The 14,132-nt window shown below is 39.6% G+C and overlaps 1 protein-coding gene and 6 non-coding genes across 7 annotated transcripts in view; all 7 read left to right on the top strand.

The window, feature by feature from the left end:
• LOC119125800 (junction plakoglobin-like) overlaps positions 1-14,132 on the top strand; it is a 32,023-nt gene that overhangs the window by 1,475 nt on the left and 16,416 nt on the right. The window contains 4 exon segments of the mRNA XM_037256655.1: positions 9,261-9,309; positions 10,732-10,944; positions 12,311-12,564; positions 12,791-13,029. Of these exon segments, the coding sequence (XP_037112550.1) occupies positions 9,294-9,309; positions 10,732-10,944; positions 12,311-12,564; positions 12,791-13,029 (722 nt within the window). The 5' untranslated portion in view covers positions 9,261-9,293.
• On the top strand, positions 13,193-13,264 carry trnak-uuu. The gene has a single exon. It is a non-coding gene; the product is annotated as a tRNA-Lys (tRNA).
• Positions 13,349-13,420, top strand: trnaq-cug. The gene has a single exon. It is a non-coding gene; the product is annotated as a tRNA-Gln (tRNA).
• trnaq-uug lies at positions 13,515-13,586 on the top strand. The gene has a single exon. It is a non-coding gene; the product is annotated as a tRNA-Gln (tRNA).
• On the top strand, positions 13,671-13,742 carry trnaq-cug. Its single transcript has one exon. It is a non-coding gene; the product is annotated as a tRNA-Gln (tRNA).
• Positions 13,835-13,906, top strand: trnaq-uug. The gene has a single exon. It is a non-coding gene; the product is annotated as a tRNA-Gln (tRNA).
• trnaq-cug lies at positions 13,991-14,062 on the top strand. The gene has a single exon. It is a non-coding gene; the product is annotated as a tRNA-Gln (tRNA).

Raw genomic sequence — 14,132 nt, 5'->3', positions numbered from 1 at the left:
ACGACACACCTGACTATATATTTCGGTACACTGATCCAGATAATACTACAGTAAGCTATTTCCTTTTCTTTCCTTCTTTTAGTGTTCTAATGTTCATTATTCATATGCCAGTGCAGAAGCATCTGATTCTCAACAGATATTAAATCTGGGATTAATCTCTGTCAGGAGAGGAAGTGTTCATTAGGGCAAATGTATTTGTCACAAGTGGTATTTAATTTTCTCTCTCTCTCTCGCTCTCTCGCTCTCTCTCACAATATGTCCTCATGTCTGCTTATTTTGCCACAGTCTTTGGCTGTGAAAGGAGTGTGCATACCAGCCACAGAGCTATTTAACACTCTGGTAATTGGAAAATATCTAGAATTTGATAAGTACTTGTATGCAATTAGAGTTGTTAACTTACGAAACACTTTTTTTTTTTTTAAGCATTCACTATGACAGCTTAAATAAATCGACCAAACAAGTGTAGGTGTAAACATATCTGCTCAACATAATAGCTCTGCTGACCTTTTGTCTTGTTAGTGCTTTCATGATGTCCAGTAGCCGGAACCCAGCCATAACTTTAAAATGTTGGATCTTGCCTCAGCCTACCGGCCAAGTAATGGCCGGAGAAAATTGACACGGGGGATATATCAGGCTTTGTTGAATTCTGTTTTCATGCCACACTGGAAATTGGCATAAACTTCACCTAAAAAGAATTCTCTGATGAGTCAATTTTCTGCTTCATTGCTCATGCAGCTCTACTCTTAAAAAAAAAAAAAAAAAGAGTAGATAGGAACTCCTCTCCATAACCACATGTAAGAAATACAGTACTTCTATTATGTACTATGGAAATGACACAGACACTTTAATTTTAATAACTACAATTTAGAATTTTTGAATAATAGGCAGCCCAACTAGTCAAAGCGCAGTGTTCTGATTAATGTTTCATTTGCGAAATAGGAAGTAAAACGGCAAAATCCACCTATTTTTATCAAGCCACAACCAATCATGGCTTATCAGTTTTCTGAAGCTGGGCCGTGATTGGTTCTGGCAGCGTCAATTTGCTTGGGGGTGCCACTCTGCTGCTCTGGCATCAGGTTTGGCACGAATTTTCTTGCTTGACATTCTCACCCACTGTTTGGCGTGTTGGCAGGATCCCTGCCATCAACCCCTTCTATTTCCATTCATTGGAATTTTATATTCTTTGTTTTTCAAACAGTGACTCACAACAAATCTGATTTATAAACTGAGGTTTCGCTGTATACCTTTAGGGAATATACTAAACTGGCTAACAATTTTTTTTTTTTGTGTGCGTACAAGACAGAAGGTGATAATCACTCTCTGGTTGGATAAAATAAAGTCACACAAATATTCTTTAATAACCTAGCTGGCATTGCTAGTACTTATTGGCCTGGCCTTTGTGTGTCAGTGTGAATACACAACAACACACTGCAATGCCAATGTGTATGTCTTGTCCACTTTAAGTGACTATAGTTTGTGTGTCTAAGTGCATGAGTGATTCCAAAGCATCCCAGAACAGAGCCCTGTGGTGTATCGAGGTCAGATGAAACTGAGAGACATCAGGGGGATGTAAATTGCAGGCACACGCACACAAACAGTGCCCCTGTTTTATAAACAGTTGTCGTACTGCCAGCGATTTACAGCTGGACAGAGTGCAAGTAACGTGCTCTTAATACAAAGTAGAACGATTTCTTCTATGATATAGCTGGATAGTCGATATTGGAAAGTTAGTGTTTGTGTGGTTTTTTTTTTTCCTCCCCATGAAGAAAAATGTCCCATTTTCACAGTTTATGCAGTTACCAACTGAGATACTTGAGGGAATGTTCTAGTAGGTTAAAATAAAAACACTCATAGTCTCATTGTCCTTGTCAGATGCGTGCAATTGTAAGGACGCAAAGTCTCTGTGGCGTGGTTTAACTTGTCAGTATTTTATCTCATTGCCTTGCTGGCGGTGTATAAGTCGTTCCCAGAAGTGGTTTTTGTTGTCATTTCAAAGATAGAGACACCACTGTCTTGATCAGTCAGTGTACCTTGAATCTGAGCTACTTTTTTCTTTTTGAGGAAAAAGATTTCAAGGTACTTTTCCTCCAAAAACTTTTCTGGAGTCTTTAACAACGTCTGCTTTCAGAAATTAAGTCTTTTGATACGTTTATATGCATTGCCGTTTTACACAACAAATTTGCAAAATCTTTATTTCATTGAATGATAAATGGAAATCATGAAACATTGTAGGCAAGACCCACAACTTGGCTGAATCTGAATAAAAGAAGAATGGATGCAAAATGTAAAATTAACTCCAAGTAGCGGCTTATAGTCCAGAAATTACGGTAATAGTGATATGGCCGTCACATTTGATTCTCATTCTCCATTCGATTCAACAAATCAGAAGTAGACCTCTGACTTGGAACACTTCGCTACGTGCTTCAGTATTAAAATGGAATGTCATTTCCCCCCCCCAACACATTTCTATTAAACAACCAACCTAAAATAAATATTTTTCTAATCTTGCTCACTGTACATTGCCTGAGGTACAGAATGTTCAATACTACAGGCCATGCATACTAACCTAGAACTTTGGCTTACCACTGGGTTGCCAAATTACTCTATAATTTCTCCACTGAGAAAATTGTCTCCAAACGAGAGCGAGGTACCTCTGTTGTTGCCATGGTGAACTCAGCAGGTTTCAGCCAGCAGGTGTGTGCCAGAAGTACATTTGTTTGCATCAGTGTGTGTGTGAGCAAGCAAGAGACATGTATATACAATGTGACCAGGAGAATGAAATTAAAATGGGATGATTTCAAACTGTTGTCCTCTCATGACATGTACTTATGCTCCCTTTGACTGTTTCTGAGACATTGCGCATGCATGCATGAAGAGGTTTTTTTTTTTAGGTTGTGTTTGTGTGTGTGAATGTTCAGCGAGAGAGTGAGTGACTATGTGAGTGAATGAGACATCAAGGGCAGCCAAGCTATAAACCGGTCAGAAGTCTGCATGATAATGACTTTGCTACGGAGCGAGCTATCATAACACGCACGGACGCACGCACTGTCTTCCTTTCTCACCACATAGCTTCGAAGTTATAAGTTGCATCCTTTTTTTTGTCCATTTCTTTTTTAATATCATGGTGGTGTGTCCTTGTTTCGCATGCCACTATCTTCACCCCCTTTTTTCCAACTGTACTCCTTTGCCACCACCACTGATAATAGTATTCACAGTCGGACAGTAGCATGGACACAGTAAGGTACAGTATTGAACAGAAGGACTGGAGTGGAGAAAAAAAAAACTGGAGGAAAAGATACGGCTATTGTAAATTAGGGGGAGTCAAGCCATGTCTCCATGTCTTTGTGTGTATCCAAGGGGAATGGTGTGTTTACAAAGGTATGCATGCATTTGCATATTCTCCCCACCAGAGTAAAAGTAATGCTGTTGTTTGCAGTGCAATCTATAAATCTGTTTTCAAAGCCTGTGTGTGTGTGTGTGTGTGCACGCTGTGACAGTGTTAGAATGTGAAGCCAAGCGTAGATTGTGACAAAGCCTGGAAATGTTGCTGATCAGCAGTGATTTGAGCCAACACACGGCTCTAATGTTGACAAATGTGTGTTCCTGTATAAACAATCTTTGACCATGTTAGAATAATGTTGGGCAAACGTTTCAACCAAAACTCGAATGAATTTGGGAGTAGGTACTTGCGAGAACGTTTGAACGTACTTGTCGCTAGTGTGTTCGTACATACTCGCAAGTACTACGTTCGAATGTACGGTATTTTCCAGTCAAAAAGTTTGTACTCCATATTGGCAGGTCCAAGTTGACATAAGAATGAGACATGTTATGTGGCAGGATTTTTTTCATTTAAGAGTCTGGTCAGATGGGAGTTGAACCAAAGACATGCTGCCCTTGTTGTTATTGCCCAAGGGTTTTTAACTTTCAGATGTATTTTTAGCGGCTCCAATGTAAAAATAGATGGAGCAAATATCAAAAAGAGATGAATCAGGTTTCAGTTAGACACAAGTTGCAATATGTCTCATTTTCGTTAATAACCAATTTTATGTTCATTGTCTATTACCGACATCACTCACTGGAAACATGAATAAAAGTTAATGAAATATTCATTCTATTAGCAGTTTGGTACGCCTGTTTATCAGCTGTCTTTTTTTTTTTTTTTACAGACTGTGCAGCAGTAGCTAATCAGTCACTGAGCTGCTGCTGCTGCTGCTGCTGCTGCTGCTGCTGCATTAATATGCACAAATTAATCGAGTTCCTGATGGTCTCTGTAAAAAACTCGATTGTCAAGCAAAAGTGGCCATGTGTAAGCTACCACTGAGTGGTTCAAACAGGCTTCAGGCTGCACTTTTCAGAATGTTCAACAGCGTCAATGAGGTAGCACACAAAGCTCGAGAAGGAGCGCAGGAGATTGATAGAGAGGGACATGATTAGATGTTTGGAGGATAGATAGGGGACGGCGATGGAGAGGCAGTGATGTTGTATAATGTGAGTGCAGATCACAAAGAATGGGCTTCAGAAAAAATGTCGGTGTATTTGTGTGTGTGTGTGTGTGTGGGGGGGGGGCAGCTTTGATGGGTATGTAGGAGGAATGAAAAGCCTGTCTCCTCCTCTTAACATCACACATGCTTCATCTTCCTGTTTCTGCCTCATTTCTCCTCAGCTTGTTCTTTTCCTCCTCCAGCTCACCTCTTTCTCCCTCTCCAAAAATTCCCTTCTTTTCTATGTTTGGCTTATTTGGACCTCTAATGTTGCCAATATTTTGTCATTCATTCATTTTCCTTTATATTGGTGTTGCAAGGCCAATTTTTTTTTAAACTAATTCTGTTACTGGATTGGTTATTGTTTTCCAAAAATAAAAGCAAATATCTTCTTTTGGGTAAAACCCAAAAGATAATCACTGGTTTTATGAAGGACTATAGAAATGAGAGAATCATTTCTGAGAGGATAAAATGTGATGATTTGTGCTAAATCAGATTACACAACGATGACTCGATTAATTGCCGATTAATATGATGATCGGTTATTTGTCAGTGGATTAATTCTAACACCTCTAGATGCAACTTTGTTATTCGTGCTCCTCTCAGCTTGAAATGATTAGTAGGAAAAGCATGTGGAGTCCCTCTATTTATGTCTCAGGGGTTGTGCTTCAGGCATGCGGTCAACAATAGGAGTTGTTTTTTTGCTTGCTCGGTGTGATTAGCGAAACCGCCGTCCTGCATATCAATCAGTTGTTTACTTGCCTTTCTTCAAGGCCACTGTTGTGTTGTTGAAATTGACATTATATTTAGTTTTAACTTCTATCAGAGCAAAAACGAAATAAATAACTTTCTGACTCAAACACCATTTCTGCTTTTGCCTTCGCTTAACCACCTTGACATTTTCACCTTGGCAATCTTTATCACTTTTTATTGCTTTCTAAGGGACTTTAAAAAAAAAAAAAACATCTCACAGTGTTCTCTTCAGGTTGTTTTGTAATGTGTATTTAAAAAAAAAAAAAAGATTGGAGAAAAATCTGATGGGAAATCTATTTGCATTGCATTCACATTTTTACATTATGCACTCTGTAAACTGGAAGAATTAGAAATCTAAAAATAATCCAACATAACTCGTCTCTCTCAATGCGGAAGAATAGGGTGGAGACAAATGAAGGTGGTGGAAGGGGAAAGAATTGAAAGAAAAGCACGGCGGATTAACACAGATGAAGAGAAGCGAGCAGAGGAAGAGGGGGAGGAAGGGGCTGAGAAGAAAATGGAGAAGAGATTTATGCCATTGTGTTCAGCTAAGCAAACCAAAACCTGACAACAGAAAGACTAGAACAAATGGACGACTGGGTCTATTACTTCAAAAAGTTAATTATATAATGATATAAAAAAAAAAAACTACATAGTTAAAATGAATGTACATTTGACAGCTAGGCAGCTCAAATTGTTTTTTTTTTTTTTTAGTTTATGGGATTCCTGCCAAATAATGTTGGACTCTCTTTGTGAAAATGCAATTTTTTTCTGGGTGCTTGTCTGGATTTATGGTCCGGTGGGGGTGGGGGGGAAAATCCCTTTAGGCCGCACCACTTGAGTGTCAAAAATCACTTTTCAACACACCTCGATCATAAAATCCTGCTATGAAGTGACTTCGCATACATTTTCTCAATGTCAACAGTGATTAATTTTATGCCAATTTGCTGAGTAATGTGATTTCAGCATGTGTGTTATCTTCTGCTCCACTTTGCTTCATAATATCCATCAAACCACCTCCCAGCTCAGTCCACAGCATCTGAGTGACAAAGGCCTAATTTGCATTTGGAAAAACCCTAAGGCGCATTTTTTATTTATTTTTTTCAACCAAACAAGGCTATTATTATCATTCTCTCTGCTTTACCTCTGAAATTGATTAGCTTACTGTATTTAGTTTGATTCATCAAGAGCATATTTCAGGAGCTGGTTGGTTTAATAGCACATTATGGCTTTGGAAGAGCTCCAACATATTTTTGATTTAATCCAGACATCCAGAGGGTCTCCGAGAATAAGCATCATAGAATCAGGGGGAAAAAAGCCAAATTTTATTCTACCCCCTACCTGTGTATGTCCTTTCTTTGCCGTCTGTACTCTATTTGATGTCTTGGCAGTTATTTATTCCTCGTAGACCTTTTTTAAAATGAATGTCAAAGGGCCTCAGGAATAAAGTTAAATATAGAAACTTTATTTCAACCTTACCCTGTATAACACTCCTGTATTTATGAATGTTCAAACTTGAAATCTTCTGAGCAAGTCACAGGGGGTTCATGCAATATTTAAAAAGTAAAGAAAATCATATTTGAGCTTGTAGAACTAAGTCAGTTACGGTTTTATGGGCAGTAGTTCTCAGTTTGTTAAAGTAGGAGTGGCTATGGCCTTTACATTTTTGCCAACATGAATATTTGGCCTCATTACATTCCCCAGTTTATCATTCCAAACATTTTCTAGCCGTTATCGTTTGGTTCGGTCAGAGGAACATGTTTTGATACGAAAACAGTCATCCTCACATTTTGGAGAAGGAAAAGGCATGGGAGAGATAATACCCGGAGGGGATCAAGATTCGCAGGTGGAGGAAAGCTATCATGAAAAGAGGGATGAAGGGAATCCTAAAAGGAAATCAAAAGGGCGAGAAGAAAAATATACGCGGTAAAAACATTTCCCTTTACAGCTTACTGTCTGTTTCACTTCAATCTTCATGCCCAATCATGTAGATAATCTCTTTCATTTTGTTCGACTTTAATTCTTTTCATTTATTTTGCCCACTTTGATTTTGGTGTGTTCTCACAAACACCCTGAATCGTTGGCTACTTTGCAAAATCAAAGAAAATACTTCATTTGGCGGACACATTTCAATTGGCCACGGCAGTCATATAAACATGTGCTCTGCTATTAGTAATTTGAACAAATACATAAATATACTGGGCCAGAGGTGTTTTTATGTATTACAAATTGGAATGCAAACAGCATCTGCCAGTGTCAGGAATGTTGCAATTATAAAAGTCATTTTGCTCACAGGCAGCGAAAAAGAGATTAAACAGAGGGGGTGAAGACTTATTGGCGCAATGTCAAATCGAATGTTTTTTGTTTTGGGCCTATGCTTTCCGTCTACTTTTGTCTAATTTTTCTTATGCTATTATTAAAGGACTGCTTTAAACGGCCAATGGGGAGCAATTCAACTAGATTCTGAAAACTGTTGTCAAAATCGAAGTTGTCTAGGATGACAAAGAATGATAAGAGTCACTATTATTTCCATTATTGCTCTTGTTCCGAACTGAATAGGCTGTCAAACACTGCCGTTATGTTCATTTGTTTCACTTGTGTCAGAAACTGAAGATGTGCATTGATTTGAGACATTTCCTCAACATGTCACATGAGTCATACAGTCTGGCGGGAGGACATTTATCCAGTATATTGATTTTAGATCAATACTGGCGAGATACGCACGCACACATCATCAGTCTCCAGTTTGATCCCCAGTTGTTGTTCAGTCCACAGTTTCTCCCAAAAAATGACCTTTGACTATCTTAAAAGTAAAAAAAAATCATTCCTGCTTAGCCAGCAATGTTCTATCTTGTCAGTATTGTGGAGGACTCCCAACTCATTTCGAACCAGGGTATACTTAGGAAAGATCACCAGTCAATCACCGAGCTGACAGAAACAGATTGCACTTACTTTCGCAGCTATCGTTATTTACGCTCAAGTTTGAAAGCAAACTCAAGTGAAATGACTTTGAGAGTTTGCTCAAGTGTGAACGCTCTAATCAAAAGCCTGTTGTGCAGCCAGTCAAACATGAAAACTCTCCCACTTTGGATTCCAAGAAGCCCCAAGAGGTTTTATTGCACATCATCATGTTGACTCGTCTAAACTTAGAAAAGCCGACGTGTGATTGAGCGATTTTTGCTTGGCTGTTCTATCGGTTTGTTAGTTCTCTGCTGTGTTGTGCACTATTAGCGTGGGTGAGAATTGTAAATAGTTTTTCATGAGCAGTTTAGATGTTACGTTAAGACTGTTATGTTGTTTATTTGGGTATTTATTTGGGTATGTTGGAAATTGAGAAAATGTTTTTTTATGTTGAGATTTTTTTTACCCTATGAAGTCCAAATAAATGCTGCTGTGAATTTTGTGAGTCATCATCTTCCCTACTAGTTCCCTAGGCTGATGTTATTAACTTATTAATCACAGGTAAATAGTGACACTGGAGCAGTGAGTGACTTGTTGAGGACGTCAGGTGCTTTGCTTATGATGTGAATGAATGCATGGGGGAAATAAAGAGCAAAGGTGGGTTAAGGCACATCTTCTGTGGATAGCTTTGTCATTTCTAACCTGACCTACTTTAACCCTAAAATGTTTTTGATGAATCTTCTGATCGTCAACCAATGGGACTGGTGCTTTAACACCAGTGAGGGGAAATTGCGAGCATCATTTCCATGACATTTAAAACCCCCCATCTGTTCATGTTTAATTAGGTTGGGGCTTGCATGTACAGACGCATAAATGGAGCTGCAAAGTAATTTGCACCACTCCAGACAATCTTCTCAAGAGGCCACACAGTACAATGAAGGAGTTTGCTGTGTTGATGAGAAGGCGTTGAGGAACTGAGTGACCAAGTTGTTGAGTGACTTGAAATAGCTTATCCATAGGGACTTTCAAGTGCTAAAGTGTGTTGAGTCGAGTCCTGGTAAAAAAGTTCTCGGAAATACTATGTTTGCCTGTTTGTTAAGATTGAATTGATGTGTTTTCTAGCAGGTCAGAGGTCAGTGAAAGTAGAAGTGGACGGAGATGATGTCCATGCAAAGTAAGTATCCTTCATGGTTTTCCAGACATGATCTTTCCTTTAATCATTTCATCACTTGCAATCCTAGCTTTGATGATGTAACACAAGGCTTAATTGGTCTTAGGCTAAATTAGCCGAAATTAAGATGAGTGGGGTTTCTAATTATGTGGAAAAAATCCATTGCTTATCACAATCATCTTGAGCTATTTTTATACTACCAGGAATCTTTTTTTTTTTATGCAAATACGCGCCATTGTTTCTTCAAGTGTGTAATTCATTTGGATATTCTAATCAATTCATAATTACATCGGTTGCCTGATTGCTTTTTCATACGATCAAACGTGTCGAATCAGCCTGCTGTTTTCTGTCATGTTTATATGTTTTTTTTTTTTTCTGTGTTTCTGCCTCGCTCAATCTGTTCAGCACAGCCTGATTTCACCAGAGTGTCTAATCATGGCTGTCTGATACGACCGGCCTCAGTAGAATTAAGCTGCTCGCTAAATAGCTTCCTGCCAGACTGGGCCACTTGCAGTAATATGACAACATCAAATTTTTACTTGTACACTCACACATGATGCTTGCAATCTGGAGCACAGAATAGCAAAATGATGATATCGTTGAAGTAACTAAAACGTGACTTTGGAGGGCTGTTTGTCAGGATACGAAATAAAGTGGAGTTAAGTGAGAAAAACATATTTGATATTCTTGCATATGTGCTATGCGTACAATTGCCCCCCCTCAGCATTTGTGAGACACATTTCTGAAGAGTCATTTCTCATATTGGGCTTCATGAGAGGGAGGGAAATATGAAAAATGTCTTTTTATTAAGAAACCTTATTAATGGAACAGAAGCCTGGACATCCAACTACGGTCACATACATTGCCTTGAGGCTTTCAACATCAGATGGCTCCAACTCGATCTTGGCCTCACCTGCAAGGTCCGTCTGCCACGCACAGATATCAAGCAGCGCACTGGTGCCATGAGCACTGAGGCAACCCTTGCAGAGAGGCAATTATAGCGGGTAGGACACACAATCCGGATGCCAGCAAATCGACCACCCTGCCAGGTGCTTTATGGCCAGTTCCTATTAACCAGTCAAAAAGAAAAAATACAGACGCTGAGATGCAAAGACCATCTTAAAATTAAATCTTGCAAAATGAATTGAATGATTAACTAAATCCAATGCCAAACCCACAAAAGAGCAGCACAAAATTCTCTGTTATCTAGTTCATATCAAATATGATTTATTACCTTTAGACTGTCAGCTGTGTCCTGACCTAAAGGCCAGCAGGAGAAGATTAAAGACGTTAAGTGTTTGTGAATGATTTTCTACCTTGAGGTTGATTGACATCATCCAATAAGAGAGATTTCAGAGTGATAACAGCAAAACATATTGAAGGAGGTGAACAATAAAAACAGCATTTTATTTTTTTTTCTTTCAGTGAATGAGGCAGACAGTGTGGTGAAAGTGGCTGAGTGGCAGCAGACCTACTATGCTTCAGACTCTGGCATCCAATCAGCAGCCACCACAGTGCGGGATGATGATAGCAGTACTGGGTGCAGTGGCAGTAAGAAGTACACAACTAGTACAACTAGTACTACTACTGCACCGGCAATAACCAGCACTGAAACAGGAGCAGCTGGTGAACAAGAAGGTGAGCCCTATTTTATTTCAATTTAGTGTCCATTAATCCGTCCATTTTTCAGCCTGCTTGTGCTGTTAAGAAATGAGTGTGATTGGGGATTTGAGTGGAAATCAATCACATGCCAGCTTTGATCGGCAATGATGGCCAAGTTTCCAATCACATCGTTCGGTCTTTTACTTATTGGAATTTTTTATCGAACCCGCACCCTCTGAACTGTGAGGCGGCCGTGCTAACCAGTGCATCATCGTGCCACATATTATTAATATTATTTTAATTATTTTATTATTATTAGGATTATTATTATTATAAATTTGTGATCCCTTTGGCATTTGGTAAAATAATAAACACCAATTCTCTCATTCATTAAATACATACCTGCCCCAGACTTGCTTAAAGCTATCAATATTTGTATGAAACTTACCGAATTTGATGGCCCAAGTTGAGCCAAAGTGCAAATAGAAAAATTCAATTGTTGTCTTCTTGTTTAGTGTGTTGTCTGAAATGCCCTTTGTATCACTACTTTGGAATGATTGTAGTTTCACACCTGAACAAGCTTGCACTGAAAGCAATTGATCGTCATATCTTATAGGCGCGCTGTTCATTTTCAGGTCTGTTAGTCCGGCTTCACGCTGAAATTTCGATTCGTCATGAACTAAAGCGACTCCCCTGAGTTCCATATGATGTAGTTCACACACACGCCAAGCCCTTAAAATTAATATTAATTGTGATTAATATTTTTTATAATCAAGCACTTTTTCCTTCAAATCACAGCTCATGAGACATTCACAAGCTAACCTTGAATCTTTTTCTTGGTTATTTTAAAAGCGCCTCAGATGACTGTTAGACCAACAAGATCCAAAACATCTGTTATTTAAATTAAGTCCCATTGCCTCAGTAATTAGTAAATAGTTTCTTTGGTCATTATTGTTCGCTCTCCATTCCAGTACTGGCAAAGGCTGTAAGTATTGATATTTCAGTATTGATCTGCCCGACACCATAACATACGTAATTGGAGAGAGAAGTCTGTGCTTCTCTGCTTGAGCTGTTGCCCCTGGGACGTGTCCACTGATAAATGGAATTTAAGTTAGTTAGGTTAGTTAATCTCACACTTCCATTGAGTCAAATTGCACCCTACTGTCAAGTTCTTCATTTATTTATTTTTAAAAATACTGCATCTAAAATCCATTTTGTGCTTTGAAGTCATTTAACAAGTCCTGCTTGTTGGGAAACTGTTCCTCATTTGTTTAAGTATATGTCATTCTCGTGTGTCATTGTTAGTCTCACAAAATGTAAAAGCCTTTTTCAATTTAGGCCGTTTCCCTCACTGATGGAAAATATAAGTTCATTCTGTCTCTGTTTCAATTTCCCTCCACAGATTTAGATGCTCAGTACTCATTAACCCGAGCCCAGCGTGTCAGGGCAGCCATGTTTCCAGAGACACTGGTGGAAGGAGAGGCAGCCATACCTGTCCAAGCAGATCCCAGCCAACAGAGTAATGTGCAAAGACTAGCCGAGCCTTCGCAGTTACTAAAGACAGCCATAGTTCACCTGATAAATTACCAGGATGACGCCGAGCTGGCCACAAGAGCAGTTCCGGAGCTCACTAAGCTCCTTGCAGATGATGATCCGGTACTTCATGTTGCATTGTCTTTGCAAATATTTATGACTATATATATATATCATGCATTAATTTACCCTATTGTAACACCTTGTTTTTTTGTAGAATTAGAATATTGACATGTTCTCTCACCTTTGCATATATTTGAAGCCATTATGTTAGTGTCTTCATTAAGCCTTTGAACTGAACCTCTACTTTTCCTTATACCCTTATACACAATCTTGCGCTGTTTACTAGGTAGTGGTAAACAAGGCAGCCATGATTGTTAACCAGCTGACTCGTAAAGAGGCAAGTCGCCGGGTGCTGGTGCAATCTCCGACCATGGTAGGAGCCGTGGTTCGTGCCATGACAACGGCAGTTGACATGGAGACAGCTCGTTGCACTGCAAGCATCCTCCACAGCCTGTCACATCAGAGTGAGGGACTGCAGGCCATATTCAAGTCCGGAGGGATACCAGCACTTGTCCGGATGCTGAGGTACAATCACTTGATCTAGATTACTAAACATTCATGTTTGAGTCTAGCATATATACCACTGATCTTTTTTCCCCTCCAACAATTCATGGATATTTTTCTCCTGGATTTGCGAAATAGTAGCTTGTGAGCTGCCCCATGAAACCATATACCTCACCAAACAAAGGGTTCCGTGGTGTAATGGTTAGCACTCTGGACTTTTAATCCAGTGATGTGAGTTCAAATCTCAGCGGAGCCGCAACTATTTGGTCATCTGGGGTGAAATTTGCAAAATGATCACTTGTGAGCTGCCCCATGAAACCATATGCCACCTTAAGCATGAGGTTCCATGGTGTAATGGTTATCACCCTGGACTCTGAATCCAGTGATCCGAGTTCAAGTCTCGGTGGGACCTTTTAGCACGGTTAGATTATTTTATGAGAAGTGCTTTAGAGTCCGGAGGGATACAAGCACTTGTCCAGATGCTGATATACCTCACTAAACCAAAAGGTTCCGTGGTGTAATGGTTAGCACTCTGGACTTTGAATCCAGTGATCTGAGTTCAAGTCTCAGCGGAACCTCAACCATTTTGTCATCTGGGTTAAAATTTGCAAAATAATCACTTGTGAGCTGACCCATGAAACCATATACCACCTTAAACGTGAGGTTCCATGGTGTAATGGTTATCACCCTGGACTCTGAATCCAGTGATCCGAGTTCAAGTCTCGGTGGGACCTTTTAGCACGGTTAGATTCTTTTATGAGAAGTGCTGTAGTCCGGAGGGATACAACCACTTGTCCAGATGCTGATATACCTCACCAAACCAAAAGGTTCCGTGGTGTAATGGTTAGCACTCTGGACTTTGAATCCAGTGATCTGAGTTCAAGTCTCAGCGGAACCTCAACCATTTTGTCATCTGGGGTAAAATTAGCAAAATAATCACTTGTGCGCTGCCCCATGAAACCATATGCCACCTTAAGCCTGAGGTTCCATGGTGTAATGGTTATCACCCTGGACTCTGAATCCAGTGATCCGAGTTCAAGTCTCGGTGGGACCTTTAAGCACGGTTAGATTCTTTTATGAGAAGTGCTTTTCAAAGTCCGGAGGGATACAAGCACTTGTCCAGA

Source organism: Syngnathus acus, chromosome 8, assembly GCF_901709675.1.
Source record: "Syngnathus acus chromosome 8, fSynAcu1.2, whole genome shotgun sequence".
Taxonomy (NCBI): Eukaryota; Metazoa; Chordata; class Actinopteri; order Syngnathiformes; family Syngnathidae; genus Syngnathus; species Syngnathus acus.
Note: the sequence above shows the minus strand (reverse complement) of the source record. Positions and strands in the feature narration are given on the sequence as shown.